Source organism: Borostomias antarcticus (genome assembly GCF_949987555.1).
Source record: "Borostomias antarcticus genome assembly, chromosome: 11".
In the NCBI taxonomy this organism is placed as follows: domain Eukaryota; kingdom Metazoa; phylum Chordata; class Actinopteri; order Stomiiformes; family Stomiidae; genus Borostomias; species Borostomias antarcticus.
The window spans coordinates 21,326,561-21,346,355 of record NC_140244.1 but is presented as its reverse complement, the minus strand read 5'-3'; the positions used below and the strand labels follow the sequence as shown (position 1 = coordinate 21,346,355).

Sequence of the window (19,795 nt, the reverse complement as noted above, 5' to 3'; positions counted from 1 at the left end):
TGTAAAACAACAACAACAACTAAGTATACAACTGTATAAAAAAAAAAAATTAAGCAAACAAAAACATAAACCCTACTACGGATTTTAAGGAAATGTGCTTTAATTGTATTAGATGAGTTTGGCAAGTGTGTATAATTGTATCCATATAGAGATTTGCCAAAGACAACATACAAGAAGTGTTGCCTAGATAGAATAGAATCATGCAAGATGCATGTTATCATCAGCTACTGTCAGTTTGGAAGCATGTCTGATATGTCATGGTTATTACACGTGATTATCAAGAGCTGATCATTAACCTGGTGTTAAATATGTATGATTTGTTTGTCATGTTTGGAATGTGTATGACAAGAGCTTTTTTATCAGATTTAACTCAATGAGCCAGTGAGTTAAAACTGATCAATAGTTAGGCCAAAAGGAAAAGAATGCATTGTAAACCACTCCACATCATGCAGCCATTATAATGACATGCATGTTTTGACTATTTGTAAACTTTAAGTCGAGTCAACACATGACCTAGCCGAGGTCCTATTTTGTGATAAAAGGAGCCACTCATGTAAACAGATAGAAGGTACCTATTCAAACAGGTGGGAGAGGATACAGTATATTCCCAAAGTTGCTGAGAGGTCATAGGTGGTGATCGGATGCGTTTGGTCCCCACTCCTGTGCGGTGTTCAGTGCAGAGAAGTCAGGCCTGATGCGATGCATAGGACAGTAGTCCTCCTTAGTTTGTCTCTCCAGAGGGAGGGGAGCTCTGCGCTCAGTCCTGCTCATCCTCTGGCTCCTCTACCGGGGCCAGCAGGAGGCTGTGCCTCAGGCAGGTTTGGAGGTAGTGCACCAAGGTCCGCTGGAAGTGCTGGATGCTGCGCGGCTCCCTCAGGATGTGGCCCTCGTCTGGGTACAACTGCAAGGAGTAGTTGGCCTCCACCTTCACCAGACGGCTCAGCAGCTCAGCACTGTGCTGGAAGGGTACCCGCGCTGTCAAACATACCAAAACACAGACATTTAAAGGTTTTTAGCATTCCGAAAATTGTCATGACAACAATTATTATTATTATTATTATTATTGTTATTTTAAGCAATGTGTAATATGGAGCAACCTCTCACCATCTGCAGTTCCATGCAGTATCAGGAAGTTCTCATTCTTCAGCTTGTTGACATCCTCCAGCACAGATGTCATCTAGGGAAACAAGAGGCATGAAAAAAGATCATCTTTATTACATATCGTATACCGTGTCTTCAGTTTTCATTTTATGAGCCCTGTGTGTCATCACTAGCAGCGTAGTGTTGGTAGAGAGGATACTCACCAAGTAAGAGTGTTCATCCTTCACAGGAAGTCCCAAATACCTTTCCGAAAAGGCAGCACCTGAAAAAGGTGGAACAACCACACTTAAATACAGAAATTAATGTTGAATTGGGGTTAACTTTTTAAAGGTGAATTTCTAATGACTATTTACTTAAGTTAAGTCAGTTTTAAATTTTTTGTAATAAGATGATAATAACATGGTCCTAACTCACTGTACAATTTGAAGTCTGTTATGGGAGCCACGGCGGCTGCACATTGAAACAGCTTGTCAGTTGCAGCTAGCATCTTGAGGGTTAAATAACCACCAAACGCCTTTACAAAGAGACATGAGAGACACAACACAAAGCACTATGCTTTTATAACTTGTGTGTCCATCTGGTCATATGGCATTACAATGGTTATGTTAAAAACTTTAGTAACCTTGCCATAAAGGGCCATTCGACGATCGTCAATGTAAGGTAGTTGCATCAACCACCTACAGTGGCAACAAAAAAAAGTTAAGTGAATTGAAATTTTCATACATTGAACTCATCGTGTCATAAGTGTATTACACTGGGAGATACTAACTCTACAACTCCAAGCTGATCTTTGACTCTCAGAAAGCCAAGCTTGCGTGGGTCAGTTGTGGTTGCTTTCTGTCCCCTGCCGACCCCAGTCCTGCCGTCCACCCAGGCTAAGGCCACGTCTTGAGTGCTGAGGAGGACCTCAGGCCAGCCCAGGGCAAACTCCTCTGTCACCGACTGACTGCCTGGAACTCCGTCCCTGCAAGGGAACAGAATCAGCTGATTTGGACAGGTTTTAAAGGTTTTAGACAAAGGTCAGGTCATACAGAAGAGCATCTGGATTTTGCATGTTGGTCAAATTATGTAAATGGCAAAAAATCCTTGGCACTTGGACTACAGCAAAGTACTTTTTGTGTAACCAACATGTTATAATCAAGATTTACACAATGTGTGTGTATTCAAGACTTACACAATGATGAGGAGAGGGTGCAGGTTGGCTTCATACCCCTGAGGCAGAGACAGCTTCAGGTGCAGATCTAATGAGGATAAACAGAAACAGTATTGTAAATCCATTGTTAGCTGAGACGGTGGAGGATTCATCAGTATTCTGTCCCATCAGTATTCTCTTAAAAACCAGTGGGTACTACACCACCAGTAAATGAGCCCTCTGGGGATCTGTGTGTGTCAATGTAAGGAATGAAGCATTGAGGATACACTGACGAAAATACACTCACATACACACGTGCGCATGCACAGACACGCAGACACACACACACACACAAACACACACACACACACACATACGCAATCTCAATGTTATTCGCTACTCCACAATGGAAGACACTCAGGATCATCCTCCCACTGATATCTAATCAATAAATCGAAACCATTAGATTGAACTACCTAACTAGGGTTATTGGATATTGCTTGAATGATGTATTGATCATCTCCCACTGCTTGTGTGTATGGATGTACTTCCCAGTCCTACCATGGTTGTCAGCTGAGAGGGTCCTGAACAGGGTCTCTGGAAGTCTCTTCCCCTCCAGGGCCTCAGAGAGAGGAGTGTTGTCTTCCAGAACTATGTATCCTACAGGAGGAGAGGGAGATTATCAAAATGATCTATCAATCTATGCACTGAGCTTTCAACGCTTACTGAGAGTTGTTAAGATTTCCAAATTATGAATTATAGTAAGAAAAATGGTCACATCGCTAATCACAATTGATTATATTCCCTAAATTCTGGATTCAATGCAAAATACTGCACCTGCACCTATGCAATCTCTGAAGCAGGTTTTGATAGTTTGTGTGTATACTGCCCTCTAGAGGCTAATGCAGAGAATGTTTCATGAAGAGAATCAGGGAGAAGAGGCAAATAAACCATCAAGGCTCACTGGAGGGGTCCGTTGTACTGTGAACGGTCACCTTCGGGATCCCTGGGCCTGGTAGGGTTTGATTAGATAAATCAACAAAAAATCTTTGATTATGCATTTATTGTATTTTCATTAAACTTAATTAAATATAATAATCTGTGCACAGGGCCTACCCAGGCAATAGAGGGTGAAATGTGTCTGATTGGGGCTGAATTGAGCTTTGAAAAAGCTGCATGTGTCCAGGAGGTTGCAGGTGAGACACTGGCGTTGGAAAATCCCCTCCAGATCCGCACTGAGAGGACAAAGGGAAACAAGTTACTGATCAAATGTTAACGGATGAGGGAGATCTGAACCCACAGATGAGTCTTCCCTACAAATATCTATCTCTAAGAGAAGCCTGAAAAAGCAAAGCTTTCACAGAAAATCCATTTGAAAACCTGGGCACCTTCCTTCTCTTATAGCCAAGCCCAAAGCAGTGTAATAAAAAACGACATAGAGTAAAACATAAGAGGGATGGTCGACGGGCTGAGCCCATTAATCACAGGTTGTGGATCAGTCTGAACATCCCAGAGACGTAAGCCAATTCACTGAGTTGCTTCTCTGATAAATGTGCTACCTGCCGAGAGCATATATATAGGAGACAAAGGCGTCATCTGCTGCACAGTAACCCTTCTGGTCACACCTACCTTGTCTGACCATCTTATCTTTTCATGATTGTAGCAAATTATAGAGCCACCATTCCCATCACATAGTGCTATACAGTAGGTAGCAACCAAATAATAATATAATAATGATATTAACCAATAATAAGGTAATAATAAGGGTAACACTATATATATATATATGACCCATATATATGTATACAGTAGAATTAGTCTAACATAATAAAAAATGGAGAAGGTGAAAGGGGTGTGGAGACTTTTCGGCTTGACTGTAGGCTGTATATATTTACACACTTTATATATACAGTCAAGCTGGAAAGTCTCCACACCCCTTTCACCTTCTCCATGTTTTATTACGTTAAGACTCATTCTTCAATAGATTGAGTTCATTTTTTGTCTCAAAATTCTACACAAAATAGCCCATAATGACAAAGTGAAAACAGGTAAAGACATTTGTGCTAATTTGTTAAAAATTAAAATGATTAAAAATTAAATTAAATGATTAAAAATCAAAATGTAAAATATCATGTGTGTGTGCACACCCTTTGATATGACACCCAAAAGTGAGTTGAGGTGCATTTTGTTTCCACTGATACTGCTTGAGTCCACCTGTGGTAAATTTCGCCCATTCCTCTTAGCATATCCTTGCAAGCTCCGTCAGGTTGGATGGGGAGCGTCGGTACACAGCCATTTTCAGCTCTTTCCATAGATGTTCAATTGGATTCAGGCATGGGCTCTGGCTGGGCCACCCAAGGACATTAACAGACTTTCTCTGAAGCCACTCCTTTGTTCTCTTGGCTGTGTGCTTCGGGTCATTGTCATGTTGGAAGGTAAACCTCTGCCCCAGTCTGAGGTCCAGAGCGCACTAGAGCAGGTTTTCTTCAAGGATCTCGGTGTACTTAGCTGCATTCACCTTTGCCTCTATCAAGACTAGTCACTCCATTCCCGCTGCTGAAAAACATCCCCTCAGCATGATGCTTTCCACCACCATGCTTCACCGTAGGGATGGTATTAGCCTGGTCATGAGCGGTGCCTGGTTTCCTCCAGACGTGACTCTTGGTATTCAGGCCCATAAGTTCACGTTTGGTTTCATCAGACCAGAGAATCTTGATTGTCATGGTTTGAGAGTCCTCTAGGTGCCTTTTGGCAAACTCCAAACGGGCTGTCATGTGCCTTTTAATAAGGAGAGGCTTCCGTCTGGCCACTCCACGATAAAGGCCTGATTGATGGAGTGCTGCCTGGATGATTGATCTTCTGAAAGGTTCTCCAATCTCTACAAGGATACGCTGGAGCTCTGTCAGAGTGACCCTCGGGTTCCTGCTCACCTCCCTGGCCAAGGCCTCTCTTCCCCGATTGCTCAGTTTGGCCAGGCGGCCAGGTCTAGGAAGAGCAAGGGCGTAGGTTTGGTTTCAACATTGGTAGGGACTATATAACAGTGTAGCCTGCAAACACAAGTTTTGCTGGGGACGAGAGGTTAAACCTCTTAAATATTCATATATTTATGAAATTGAATAATACTAATAGAATATAGATATACTTAGTGTATCACATCTTGCCTGCTGCTGCTGCTGCATCCCTCCACTCTCTCTCGACTTATGCTGCTGCTACGTCCCTCCACACTCTCTCTCTCTCTTGGTTGCTGCTGCGTCCCTCCACTGTCTCCACTGTTTCATGTGGCTACTGCCTAACGTTAGCTACTTAGTTTACTAGTAGCTAGCTAACCTAGCTAACTCTAACGTTACTTACAGTTGCGGAGAAAAAGCTCCTGATATCCCTCATCATCGGAGGGGGAGGCGACATTGTGGTGGATGTACCTAAACGTCTGTCAGAATCACAACTGCATGGCTTGCTGTCAGTGTCCTTCTGTAAGGCAGTTGGTCTTCAGATCCAGCAAAAATGTGAAAAATGCAATGATCTATCTCAGCCAAATGAGCCAATCAAACGTGAGTTTAAATTCTTTTTTTTTTTTTTTAAATACTGGGATGGCACATTCACGGTGGAGGAAAGGGGTAGGCCAACGGTCTAGTAACTCCGAACATAATGCAAACTAACTCACTCAAACTCACACCCTTCCAAACTATGGGAAGGCCATCTAAATTATCTAATATAACTGTACTCCAAAGATAATGCGAACAAGGTTGCTTAAAAGTTGGTAGGGACAATTTGGGCCTCCCAAAATGTTGGTAGGGACATGTCCCGACCGTCCATACGCAAATCTACGCCCTTGAGGAAGAGCCTTGGTGGTTCCAAGCTTTTACATTTATGAATGGTGGTGGCCACTGTGGTCTTTGGGACCTGTGAAGCTGCTGATTTTTTTCTGTACCCTTTTCCAGATCTATGCCTCGACACAATCCTGTTTCTGAGGTCCGCGAATAATTCCTTTGACCCCATGGCTTGGCATTTGCTCTGACATGCACTGTCAACTGTGGGACCTTATAAAGGCAGAAATCATGTCCAAACAATTACATTTCCCACAGGTGGACTCCAATTAAGTTGTAGAAACATATCAAGCAGTATCAGTGGAAACAAAATGCCCCTCAGCTCACTTTAAGGTGTCATATCAAAGGGTGTGCACACTTGTATACATATGATATTTTACATTTATATTTTTAATAAATTAGCCCCGTCTAAAACTCCGTTTTCACTTGGTTATTATGGGCTATTTTGTGCTATTTTGGCTTGACTGCATATGTGTGTGTGTGTGTGTATGTTTATATTTATATATATATATATATATATATATATGTATATATATATATATATATATATATAAATATAAATATACACACTTTATATATATGTATATATAGTAGTAATAAGTAATGTTTTAGCAGGGGCTGTCCTCACCTGTACAGGTGTCTGCTCTGTCGGGATTCTTCTGTGCTCAGGAAATAGCTGCATTAATAGAGGAGGGAAACATTGATGCTGTCAGTCACATTTATACATAGCAATAGCAACCATTTATACTGTATATAGTAATAGCAACAATGCACAGTTTGACAAATAACAAATGATTTTGTCTCGCTGGATGTGTGTGAAAGCAATGCAGCATGTTTGGTTTGCTTGGGGGCAAAGCAGCAGAAACGCCGAATGGGCTTTGGGACTGAAACTCTCTGGTGATACCTGCACTCCCCACACACTCTCAGGGTTCCCTGGAATACGGCCTCCACACACAGCCTCGCCTCAATCTGTCTGAGCGAGGAGCTTTTAGTGACAGGATAAAGCAGTGCTCAGCTAAGGCAGAGGCTAATCCTGAACCAAGTTGGGGTCCAATGCCTTGCCCTGGGCTATAGGTCTGAGCTCAACTATTTGCTTTGATTGAGTAGCTAGAGTCTCTCTGATGCAAAGTCAATGAACCCATCATGGTTTTGTTCCTTTAACAGGCATTGAGGCCATTTTCCCTCTAAATCAACAGCAAATTCGAACTATACAGCATTAAAACTGTTGTCGCGTCACCAATCAAACTGTTGTCGCGTCACCAATCCATGCTGAGCCAATAGCAAATTATAATCAAAAAACGAAATATGGTAATTAATCCACCCCCCCCATTTATTTTTTATTTTTTATTAAATAAATCAATGTATAACACTGAAAATGTCAACACAAAGACAAGAAAGAAGAGACAAGACAAGAAAAAATCATGATAATCTGAATTGTAATTAGTCCCTGTCGCCCTTGCATGTCTGTGTGAGACCCTGGAGATGATGTTAAAGAGCTGGAGGGCGATTCCACTGAGCGCAACACGGGGTCGTGCTTCCCTACGTACATCTTCCCCATCTCCTCATCTAGGGCACACAGCAAGGTCACGTCCCAGTTCCCAGACGTCAGGAAGCGGAGGGGGGCCGAGGGCACGCCGGGCTGCGTGACCGGGAGGAAGAAAGGAGGAGGAGGAGGAGGAGTAGTGAAGAAACAGGCACGGCAGGGAAATGTAGACAGTACGACGAATATGCAGACCACGCAACAGATAGGAACTATTCATGACGGCGTAGTACGAAACGCATTACTGGCCAATTATAGATCATTCAGATCAAAACAAATCCCACACAAAAAGGGAATCAGAAGCTGAGAGAGACAAGCACTTCCCTGATCTCTAATCAGTTTTATGCCTCCCTGCTGAAAAGTTAACTAGCAGGTGAGCAATTGAGCATTGAGCAGTAAGCCATTCAAGGGTAATACAGGGGTATAAAAGTTTACTGCCCTCCAACTGACCTGGGTTGGGAGGCTGGCGATGTGGCGGAACTCCCCGCGAGCCCCCTGCTTGGCTGGCAGTGTCAAATAAAACACAGAGCCGTCCGCTGAGAACAACGGCACCTCCTATTGGATCAATGAGGAGAACGGCGTCAACACGGATCCACAAAATATTGTCTCAGTGAATAAATGTGTGAACACAGGATTTGGCTTGATTACTAATGCCTACCTGTCGTTGGTTTTGCATCAAGTCCATGGCCATTTTGTGTTTCTGGGAATGTAAAAACAATCACCAAAGAGGGAGTTAGAGGGTAAAAAGAAATGTATCGCTACAATGCAAAGCACATGCTCTAATCAGTCTACAAGGACTATACTGAGGGGAGGCAAAATGAATAAAAAAAAAACATACATCAGTACACCATTGAAAATTCTTGACACGTAGAAATTGACCTTATACATTAATCTGGAAGGGATATGGGAGCTTAAAGAAATCAATACTCAACTCAACCAGGCTACATGTATGAGAAATGTATTCTAGAGAGCGATGCACAGCAGCACTGGGGACCCATTAGATGATTGCGTGGAATGACCTTTGACTTCTCACCTCCGAGCAAGCCCCTGTGGTAGCCACACACACACAGAGCACTGATTGGTTCTGGGAGCGATTCAGCCAACGAGCCGCCAGCCGCGTGCTGCTGATCCAAGTCACCATAGATATGTAGCTGTCTCTAGGGGTAGAGAGCCACAAAGAGGGATACAAACAGTGGGGGAGAGAGAGGGGGGAGGGAGGGAGAGGGAGAGAGAGGGAGAGAGAGGGGGGAGGGAAGGGGAGAGAGAGAGAGAGAGAGAGAGAGAGAGAGAGAGAGAGAGAGATTAACATAAGAGTCATTAAATTCAAAATGTTAATTTATACATTGGAATCAAAATAACAACATTAATGAGAGTAAATTCCTGATAGAGGGGTTCAGGCTTAGCATGGAGGTACCGAGTCCTGATGGTGTCTGGAGGGATCATCTCTAGAGTGTGTGCTGGACCATAGAGATTCACTACAAACAGACTGACTGCAGGGATGCTGGAGCCAGCCTAAAGGGAGAAAGGAAAGGAGGATACGATTATTGAGATACTGAGATATATCGATATATGTTCAGTATCGATGTTACAGGTAACGGCCATCATTACCTTGGGGTAAGGGAAGAACACATTTGAGGGGTAGAGACCACCTAAGAAGTATGGTATCTCCATTAAAGGAGTAGCGGAGTTGTTGATGGTGAGGTACGCCAGTCGGGCGCCATCGACTGACCACCAGTGGGCCGGGTAGGACAGGAGGACCTCCTCTGTGGACAGTTTCACCAAAAAGAGAGTTAGAAGGGAGGCAAATAAGACTGCAAAATAAGAGTCGAATCAACCTAAAATATAACTGGGGGCTGCTGTAACTCAGGAGGTAGAGCGGGTCGTAGAGTTGACAGTTCGAATCCCGGCTCCTCCTGACAACATGTTGAAATGTCCTTGGGCAAGACACCGAACCCCAAATTGCTCCGAATGAGCAGTCTAGCACCTTGCATGGCAGCTGCCGCCATGGGTGTGTTAATGTGTGTGAATGGGTGATTTAGAGGTCTTATTTGTAAAGTGCTTCGGATAAAAGCGCTATAGTGCAGTCCATTTTACCATAAAATATAACTTAATTTTTAATTCAATAAATAAAATAAATTTTTAATTTAATAATAACATTTTTACCCATGGCGCTGGCATCAGGTCAGGCCGTGGTCAGACCAGGCGAAAGTCAGGACAGTCACTCATGGAGGTGAGTCAAGCACCTACGCAGTACACCGCGACGGAGGTGAGGAACTCAGTATGATCCCGCAAGTAATTCTGAACAAATATGTCATTTAACTTTCTCTGTCATCTGCAAAGTCTGGTTGTTCATTCCTTGTGTCAGTTGTGTTTTTATCATCAGTCAATCAAAGAACACGCACCTATTCAACAGTATTCATAGGCCACGTTTACACTATATACAGAGACCCCACCCGCGGAGGGGAAAGCAATTGCATTAAGGTGCCTCCGTGTCTCTTCTGTCTGTCAGAAAAACTAATAAACATGCCAAAAAGTTGCTATGTGGTTGGATGCACAACTAATAAGGCAAAGAATCCTAAGACTAGTTTTTATAAGCTGCCAAATAGAAAAACTAATGTTTGAGAAGAGGAGAGTGGTTAAAGGCAAGAAGGCAAGAGACTATGGGATCCTGACACTCTGTATGCCTACGTGTGCAGCATGCATTTTGTCACAAATAAGTCAAATTTATTTTTTAGCCTAACTATATTTATGTAAGTTAAATAAAAATGCTAAAGCATTTTGACAGTAGCCTTCAACTTAGCCCTTGGAGGTGGGCGTGGTTTGACGCTTTGGGAACTGTCTAGGCTGCATCCACTTTGTCTTCTTAAAAGGCTCTGTTTTTTTGTTTGACAAGTTATACAACTTAGTTGTGGGTTATTGCCCTGTTGGTAGTGCATCCAACCACACAGCAGCCACGGAGACACCGTCATGTGATGCGATTGGTTTTTGTTGTGTGATATTTGGTTCTCAGACTCTCCCTTTTCTTTTTTGCAGGCACACTGCCGTAAGGACAACCGCGCTTGATTCTTTGTTTCACTCCTGATTCCTCTGATACTGTATTCCCACTCCATGCCTTGTTAATATTCAGCCGATCCTTTAATTCATTCTATGAAATAAATTATCCTATTAAGTAGATTGCAAACAGTCAATGTGTGTCTCCTGCATTTGCCATCGCACAGGCCAGGTTGTGACATTAATATTGTGGCATTAAATATAATTTATACATTTGATATTGAAAGGAAATCGCCCATAATCTAAGAACAATTCCACTTCAGAGTGGTAGAAGAGCACCTCATAGTGTCACTCATTCTGATGTGGCATTTCAAAATAAAGGCCCTCCAAAATGTCATCCACAGCTTTTCCTCACTATTCAGATTGGTATTGAAAGGAAACTGCCCATAACCTAAGAACATAGAGCAGAGCACCTCCTAGTGTTGGGTGAGCTCGTCATAGCCTACATGAGCGCAAATTACAGAGCCAAATAATATATCATGTTGCTTTGAAGGAGATAGCTGTGGCTGTCAGTAGCCTAATTAATTAAAGATGGTGGTGGAAAATTGGCTTCCTGTACAGAAGCTGTTCTAGCTTTCTTATGTTCAGCAGGAAAAGAATTGTTCAAGCTACTTTTCTATCAGTATTAGACTATGGTGACACAATCTATAGACATGCTTCCGTGACAACCTTGAAACCCTTGGACTCTGTCTACCACTCCGCCCTAAGATTTATTACGGGTGATAGGTATGACTCACCACTGTGTTCTTTATGATAAGGTGGGCTGGCCATCTCTTTCTCTAAGGCCTAACTATCACAGGTATCTGTTTATTTTCAAAGCCATTATTGGTAAACTTCCACCTTACACATTGTCTCTGTTGGACTGGAGCCTTGGCACCTACCAGACCCGATCAATGATCGGCTTGTTTTCAGGGTTCCTCGAGTGCACTCTGAACTTGGAAGGGATGGTTTTTTCCATGATGCTCCTTATACTTGGAATACCTTACAACAGACTCTAAAGCTTGAGGTCTTCAGTCACAGAGTTTAAATCCATGGCTCTAGACCTATGTACTTCGACCTGTAACTGTTTTTAATTGTTATTATTATTATTATTATTATTATTATTATTATTATTATTATTGTATATTGTATTTGTTTTGTTGATTTGTGTCTATGTAAACTCATCATCACTGTAAATGAGGTGCTCAGTGCTTCACGAGTATAAATAAAAGTTTGAAAATAAATTAAATATGTCAATGAAGTGTCTGAATTGAATGCATTTTGTTTTGTGTCTATCGGTTTGTAGGCAAATACAAAATTCAGATGATGGCAGTTGGTATATGACAGGGAGGTTTACAAACAGTCCCAGCATTTTTCTGAGGTATAAGTGCCTGGAATTATGGCCTAATAACCCATATCTTTAATGTACATTGTCTCTTATGTACAAAGTGCGCTTCCTCCCGTGCGTAATGCTGACAGTATGTTTCCATCCCATAATGTCCAGCATATAGTTGGCTGCGCCATGGGCAACAATCCGCGCTTGTTAAAACAGAATCCAAGCCAAATCTGTAAATCAATCTGAAGGTACAGCTTTTTTTGCAAATCATTTGAACCAACAGACGGCTGTGTGACAGGTAGGACAGGGAGGAGCTGCTGCATCTCTTACCCTCGTATGTCCAGTCAGAGAGGCCGTTGACCACCAGCTCCTCCTGGCCTGTGGATGTGAGGCGCAGGGGCCTGCTGGCCACGTCTGGCTGGTAGTAGATATCTCCCTCAAACACACACGCCTGGCAGCAGCAAAGAGACAGTGTTAATCCGTTTTCAAAGACAGATACAAGGCTCAGCGCCGGCTTCTTGACTCAAACGTCTGACTCTCCCCAAGGCTGAATGTGTTATCAGGCTGCCCTGGAGTATTACATCAGAGGTAATACATCTTAACTTGGCAGTCGGTGTTGCAGATGAACATAGACATTGCACCAAAAATAAATTACTCACAAATGCATAAAAAATGTACAATACATTAATCTGAACAACACTACAAATGAATGATGTTTAAAGGAATGAAAGCAAAACAACAAGCAACCCATACTACACTACCATTACATTAGATCATTATACAAGTCATTAAATATATCGTTAAAATATTCAATAATATATAAAAAGTATCATTATGGATTTAACAATCAACTTCTCGCACATCAGACATTGTAAAGACAGACAGGGCTGTGTGAGTGAGAGAGCCATCTTACCAGCTGGTTCCCCTGGGGGCCCCAAGCTGCATACTGTAGCACAGCCCTCCCCTCTCCCACAGGGTTAAGCTCCAGAAGATCCCTGGAAAACACACACACACACACACACACACACACACACACGCACACGCACACGCACACGCACACGCACACGCACACGCACACACGCACACACACAATCAGCAATGAGTGGCCTCTGTAATGAAACCAGTGGATAAATCAGTGGACCTCTGAGATCTGTCCATGCCTGTTCTCAAGCTTGTTCTTAAAAAAATGCACAGACACAAGGGTCTGATCATGCAACGACAAAACATTTGTCTTTCACTACCTCTCCCAAGACATTCTCAAGCAAATCAGTTTGTTGACAAGTGCATATCCTTCCCTTTAGAGGCGGCAATCTTGCTCGAAAACTTTCCGGGGAAATTGAACAATTTCTGACTGACAGGTCAACAGACAGCAATCTCTAAATAAGGTTTCTGACAAAGAAACTGTCTTCAGATGAGAAAAGACACACTTGATCAGTCCAGGGCCTGCTTGCGTTGGCAGTGCACATGCCCAGTAGCAGCCCATGCATCGGCATTCCAGGCACCACCTACCCAGTAGCCACAGTGTAGATGGCATAGGAGGCTGTGAAGGACTGAGAGAACACCTGCAAGAGGTAGAGGACATGGGCACCGTGACGCCACAGTTACATGTGAGAACACGTTCATTCATTCCCTGTCTCTCTCTCGCTCGCTCTCTATCTGTCTCTCTCTCTCTTTCACACACTCTCGCGCGTCTCACACTCTCTCACGCATCACGCACGGGCACCCGCACGCACGCACGCACGCACACACACACGCACACGCACACCTATTGCAAGAATACACAAGCATACTCTGAATAAACACACACAGACATAGAGTCACTAATAACAAGCCAGATGTAAGAGTAAACATGTTGCATGTTCCTTTATAATAATGTGTAGTATGTATAGTAATGAAGGAGCGGAAATGTGATATTTTCTTCATGAATGACTTTATGAAATGCTTTAAGTGTTATTCATTTTATGTGCATAGTATCTAACTCCCGGAGCTCTAAACTTTGTGTGAAAAGCCTTGTGTTGTGAAATATAACGACTTATATAACCAATGACAACTGCACGCACAATGCACATAGCCTTGATACTAACCTAGGAGAAGGAACAAATCCCACCACCCATTGACTCCCGTTCAGTTGGGAGCGCATCCCACTGTGTTCAGCGATCTAACGGTCATGGACATTGAGCAAACTTCAAGAGGGGGAAAATCAACATTGTATTTGTCTCGGCCCACAATCCAGCAAGCCCAAACACAAGCCGTTTCCAGTTGATTTTGTCTTGTTATAGGCAGAGGGCCCAGAGAATAACCGCCTCACTGACTCCCATTCATTTGGGTATCCCACTTGCAATGTTTTGTCCTTGATCTAGAGGTCAGTAGTATTGACCAAATATAAGTGGGCGGCGCTATTGGATTCGTCTCGACCTTCTGAATGTTACCAATACCACGCACAAACCGCTTGGTGTCGTTAGAAGCACAGAGAATAACCATTCTTTGACCGTCATTCAGTTGGTATTAGGCTCAGGAGCAAAATAGATTTCTCTATTCATTCTCCGTGGCGGCCAGTTCGATAGCCCTCTCTCGGGTTCTGGGGGGGCTAGGTGAACAATACTTGAACTGGTGGTTGTACACCATCATCAGTTTCAGAGCCTACAGTATATGCATTTCGTTTCTATTCTGAACCTCCGGCCCATATCAAGCAGTTCACCCACATACTTCTTATGTTAGAACCACAAGCCTCTGAGCACATGTCCAAACTTCAATTGCAGATGTAGGGAAGGCTATATTGCCTCACAGACTCCCCAGCTAACGGCATGACTAACTTTGTCATGGTTGGAAAACATAGGTATATGACATATCTCTGGTCTATCCAATGTGAACTACCTAAACAAGAGTCATCTGATCTATGTTGTAACAACTATAGCTAATGATAATTGTACCCACAATGCACCTAATCCCGATTCAAACCTTTATATACCGATACTAATCTCAGAGCCTTTAGACCTATAGAACAAGCACCAAGAGCTAGGCCTACTAAACACCTCAAGCTCTGAACTCTGTAGATTTAGAAAGCAGACGTAGAGTAGAATCGTACAGTAGAAAATAGACCTGAGTAGAAGACTATACTTTTACTGAGACACCAAGCACAGATTTTTATGTACAAAGCCAAACATATTTGGCAATGGAAAAAATGAATGGTGGCAAGCGCCCCCAAGGTGGTGGGCTCTGGTACATGTCTGATAGATAAACGTACGCATGCACAAACTAACGTACAGGGTACAGGGGTCAATCTAAAGTCATCCCCCTCGATTTAACCGGATGGGGTGCAATGATTCCTGAATCCAGGCAGAAATTAAAACTCTCTAAGCCTGTTGTGAGAACATATGTGGACCAGTGAAGCTAGGAGGTTGCTCACACGTGCACTGGGCAGACTGGGATGGCCTGAAGGCTGCTGCCAACAGCCTGGATTATTCCTCAGCTACAGTGAGGATGTATGTGTAACAACTCACACCAGGGATATCTACAATAATGACTCAAGATCTGTTTATTGCCATGTTCACACATACTAGGGAATTTGACTAGGGAATTTGATAGGGACAAACCCTGGTTCACAGCTAAACTCAGACAGCTAAGGTTGGAAAAGGAGACAGCGTGTAGGAGTGGGAACCAGGTCTGGTTTGAAGAGGCTGATGCTGCGTTCCATTTGTATCGGAGCTCTGGATTTTTGGTGCCCGGGACAACGTCAAATCCCAGTAGAATGCGTTCCACAAACAAAACATGAAAACCATACTTTCGGCCCATTGTAGTTCTAGGCAAGTTAGCTATTGTTAGCCATTGTTAGCAATACCAGTTAATACATTGTTCACTGATAGACGTTGGACAGTGTGTATGACTGATTTAATCACAATTGATCTAATGACACAAATAATCCAGAAGCACTAATAAACAGTTTTGTTACAGCTTTTACTTATTGTTGATGCGCAGAGTAGCTGTCTTGATTGACGTCAGCAGCTACGGAAGAGCATTAGGGCCAACAGCAGAGTTTTTTTTTTTTTTAAGCTTCTGAGTTTAAAGTCAGAAATTCTGACTTTTTTCTCAGAAGTTATTTCTGACTTTTTTCTCAGAAATTCTGACTTTAATCTCAGAAGTTATTTCAGACTTTTTTCTCAGAAATTCTGACTTTAAACTCAGACGCTTAAAAAAAAAAAAAAAAACTCAGTTGTTGGCCCTAATGCTCTTCTGTAAGCAGCTGACATTGGTGAGGTCGGGGTAGATTTTTATCCCAAGTAAAATAGCGGAAAAAGCTCAGGTGACATATTTGACGTCGAACCCGGGAATCCCAATGTTTCCGATACAAATGGAACAAATGGAACGCAGCATAAGTACTGGTTCAGCAAGGCAGTGACAGATGCAAAACGACAGTACTCTTGAGGACCTTCAACAGCAGTTTGCAGAAAACAATTTGTCCTCTCTCTGGATATATCAGACGGATCAACAATTAAAAACCTAAAAGCCCCCCACTTCACTCATGACTTGTGTCTGGCCAACAACCTGAATGAGTTCTACTGTTGATTTGAAAGACAATGGTATACAATGGACACCACCCACCAGCCCCAGACCCCACCTCAGCAGGAGGCTCTCCACACCTGCCCACTTCAGAGGCCCCCTCCTCTTCTACCACAACGACCCTTCTCACCATCCTGGACAGGGAAGTTAACAGGCCGTTTAAGAGACAAAACCCCCGCGGAGCAGCTGGATCAGATTCTGTCACTCCCTCCATCCTGAAGTACTGTGCCAATCAGCAGTTTCTGGTGTTAACAGATATTTTAACACCTCACCGGAGACATGCCCAAGGGCGAAACTTAAATTTGAGATGTGGGGGGGGGGGAGGACACAAGTATTAGGGAATTATGTGATTTTTTCTGTGCATGCGCCAGTGAAGAACACACGTGAAGCTTGAATCATTACAGTGAACTAACAGCGAGAGGGATTCTGCTTTTCATACTTCATACAACACATAACCCACCTGCAACTCAGTGTTGCTTCTCTCTGCCTCTCCCTGTCTTTCAACAGCACCACCTCATCTGATCTCTGATATGAACGCAGTTGACATGAGCAAGATAACATTATAGAACTGTCATTATAATGCAAATGATTTCATTTCAGTGTCAACAGAGAGAAGTAAGCTAATGCTCCACACTGACAACTGAATACAGCTCTACTCTGTTTTGAATGAGAGCGCAAGTCTCAGCGGGGCTGCTTCCGCGTGGTCCTACGTGCAATATTTCTTGTTGTTTTGTTTATATAATATTAGTTTTCAGACTATAAAAATTGAGGGGGACACAAACAGGATTTTGAAAAGTGTGGGGGCATGTCCCCCCTGTCCCCTGTGGAAATTTCGCCTATGGACATGCCACATACCAGTGTGCTTCAAGACCTCAAGCATAATCCCCGTCCCCCAAAAAACAAAGATCACAGGACTTAATGACATGCTGCTCTGTGGTAATGAAGACTTTTGAGTGCCTTGTACTGTCCCACCTCAAAACCCATCACAGACCCATGCCTGGACCCCCTGCAGTTTGCCTACAGAGCTAAAGCTGGGGGAGCGGTGAGCAGCAGCGGTGCCGCGCTCGGGAATCATTTGGTGATCTAACCCCCCAATTCCAACCCTTGATGCTGAGTGCCAAGCAGGGAGGCAATGGGTCCCATTTTTATAGTCTTTGGTATGACCCGGCAGGGGATTGAACCCCATAACCTCTCAGTCTCTACCACTAGGCCACAGAGCTGGTCTGTGGATGATGCAGCAAGCATGGCCCTCTACTACATCCTTCTGCACCTGGACTCTACAGGAACCTACACCAGAATCCTGTTTTGTGAACTTCAGCTCCACCTTTAATACTATCCAACTGGCTTAGCTGGAGGACAAGCTCTCTCAGGTGTACATGCCTGACTCCTGCAGGTGGATCAGCGACTTCCTGTCTGACAGGAAGCAGCATGGTAAAGCTGAGGAAACACGTCTCTGACTCCCCAGACAGCAATCTGATCTGGGCCATATACAAGCCAGATCTGGCACTTGTGGCTTAGTTCCGGCCCATATATGGCCCAGATCCGCTTGCTATCTGGGTCCCAGACCATCAGCACCGGTTCCCCTCTACTCTTGTATATGAACAGCTGCACCTCCAGTCACCAGTCAGTGAAGCTCAGTTTTGCTGATGACACCACCCTCATTGGGCTCGTCTCTGATGGGGATGAGTCCACCTAACAGGTGGGAGATTGACCATCTGTTATTTTGCGGCCAAAACAACCTGGAGCTCAGCGCTCTAAAGACAGTGGAGATGGTTGTGGACCTCAGAAAGGAAGGGAAGATTGTGGCTGACCCGTCCCACTCACGTCACAAACTCTTTGAGCCACTTCCCTCTGTCAGGAGGCTGCGGTCCATCAGGGCCAAAACCTATAGGCACAAAAGCAGTTTCTTCCCGAGTGTAACTGGTCTCATCAAAAAGGTATAAAACTCCCATTGACACTGCATGTCTATTTTGTACATTTTTGGAGATTGTATCGTATATTATTATTATTGTTATTATTATTGTATTTTGCGCTGTCCTGTCTTGTTCTTGCACCAGAATCTGAATCTTAATGTGACGGCAAAGCAGAGGCTAGCGGGAACCAGGCCAGCATGTTCATCCTTTAAATATCATCAGATCTGATTATCATGCATAACCAAATAACCAGGTCCCTGCAGGCAAGCAAGTAAAAGAGGCTACTTTATTTGACAGGATATGTATATCCATATACAGTATGAAAGAGGATGGAAACTAAGTAAGACATCCTCATTAAATGATATCAATATCCTAAGAATGAGAGAGGTACAATGTGCCAACTCTTATTTGATACAGACATCAAGTTGGCCACCAAAATTGGCCATGTTAGACAAAAGCTGGCTCTATGTTCATTTCCTTATTCAAAATTAATTAATTCAATAAGATTGCTGATTCATTATGACTGCATTTAGGCTAACTTACACATTAACAAAGTGCAAGCATTTGATTCAAAATCCAAACAGTTTCCCAACATTGAAAATGTCACATTCAAAGTCAAGCATTTTCAACAATTTCAAGCACCAGTAAAATGTGTGTCTACTTAGGATCAATCCCAAAAATACCTCATTACATTTAAAAAAGAAGGCCTACTGAAATGTTCTACTCTTCTCTAAAACAAGGAGTTGAAGACTCACTGGACCTTTTCTGAAACTAAAAACCAGCCTTTTGGATCGTCTGTCCCTAAAGAAAACAAGTGTCACCTAAATACAGCATACTTAACAATGCAAATAGATTTCTCTCCATGCTGCTGGTCCTGAACTTGAAAATGGATGAAAGGGCAAAAGACAAAAGGCTTCTAACTAGAACTGTCTGGAAAGGCCTCAGAGAGATCACAAACTACAAACCCCCAGTCCGCTGAGGACTCACGCCTAGCCAACGACCTAAACGAGTTCTACTGCAGATTTAAAAAACAATGGGACCCCCCCCCCTGCAGATTTCAAAAACAATGGGACCCCCCCCCCTGCAGATTTCAAAAACAATGGGACCCCCCCCGCCACACCCCAGCCCCAGCTCCCCTGCCCCCAACCCAAATTAATCTATTGACAGGGACACAAAGAGCCCTGCTCTCTGAGACAATCAACCGCAAACAAATTAATCTGAGGACAACATGATTCCAGAGAGACAGGGGAGGGGGAGAAGAGAGGCAGAGCAGAGGAGCCCCAAGGTTAAGGTGCGAGTCAGTGTCACTCCCTGCTGTGCCAAACGAGGCTGCCGTTGGGTCATAACTCTGTTTAATTAGAT

General features: G+C 43.4%; 1 protein-coding gene across 1 annotated transcript in view; it reads right to left on the bottom strand.

Moving 5' to 3' along the window:
* Positions 1-757: 757 nt before the first annotated feature.
* The window catches only part of LOC311315482 (inactive dipeptidyl peptidase 10), a gene marked incomplete at both ends in the record, with an annotated part of 29,544 nt that continues 10,506 nt past the window's right edge, over positions 758-19,795 (bottom strand). The window contains 20 exons of the mRNA XM_084446152.1: positions 758-975; positions 1,105-1,177; positions 1,305-1,363; positions 1,516-1,615; positions 1,724-1,778; positions 1,871-2,065; positions 2,276-2,342; positions 2,795-2,893; positions 3,198-3,245; positions 3,350-3,468; positions 6,686-6,733; positions 7,605-7,696; positions 8,048-8,152; positions 8,256-8,297; positions 8,631-8,754; positions 9,012-9,109; positions 9,206-9,360; positions 12,294-12,414; positions 12,877-12,958; positions 13,473-13,525. Of these exons, the coding sequence (XP_084302278.1) occupies positions 758-975; positions 1,105-1,177; positions 1,305-1,363; positions 1,516-1,615; positions 1,724-1,778; positions 1,871-2,065; positions 2,276-2,342; positions 2,795-2,893; positions 3,198-3,245; positions 3,350-3,468; positions 6,686-6,733; positions 7,605-7,696; positions 8,048-8,152; positions 8,256-8,297; positions 8,631-8,754; positions 9,012-9,109; positions 9,206-9,360; positions 12,294-12,414; positions 12,877-12,958; positions 13,473-13,525 (1,953 nt within the window). The remainder of the gene's footprint in view (positions 976-1,104; positions 1,178-1,304; positions 1,364-1,515; positions 1,616-1,723; positions 1,779-1,870; positions 2,066-2,275; positions 2,343-2,794; positions 2,894-3,197; positions 3,246-3,349; positions 3,469-6,685; positions 6,734-7,604; positions 7,697-8,047; positions 8,153-8,255; positions 8,298-8,630; positions 8,755-9,011; positions 9,110-9,205; positions 9,361-12,293; positions 12,415-12,876; positions 12,959-13,472; positions 13,526-19,795) is intronic.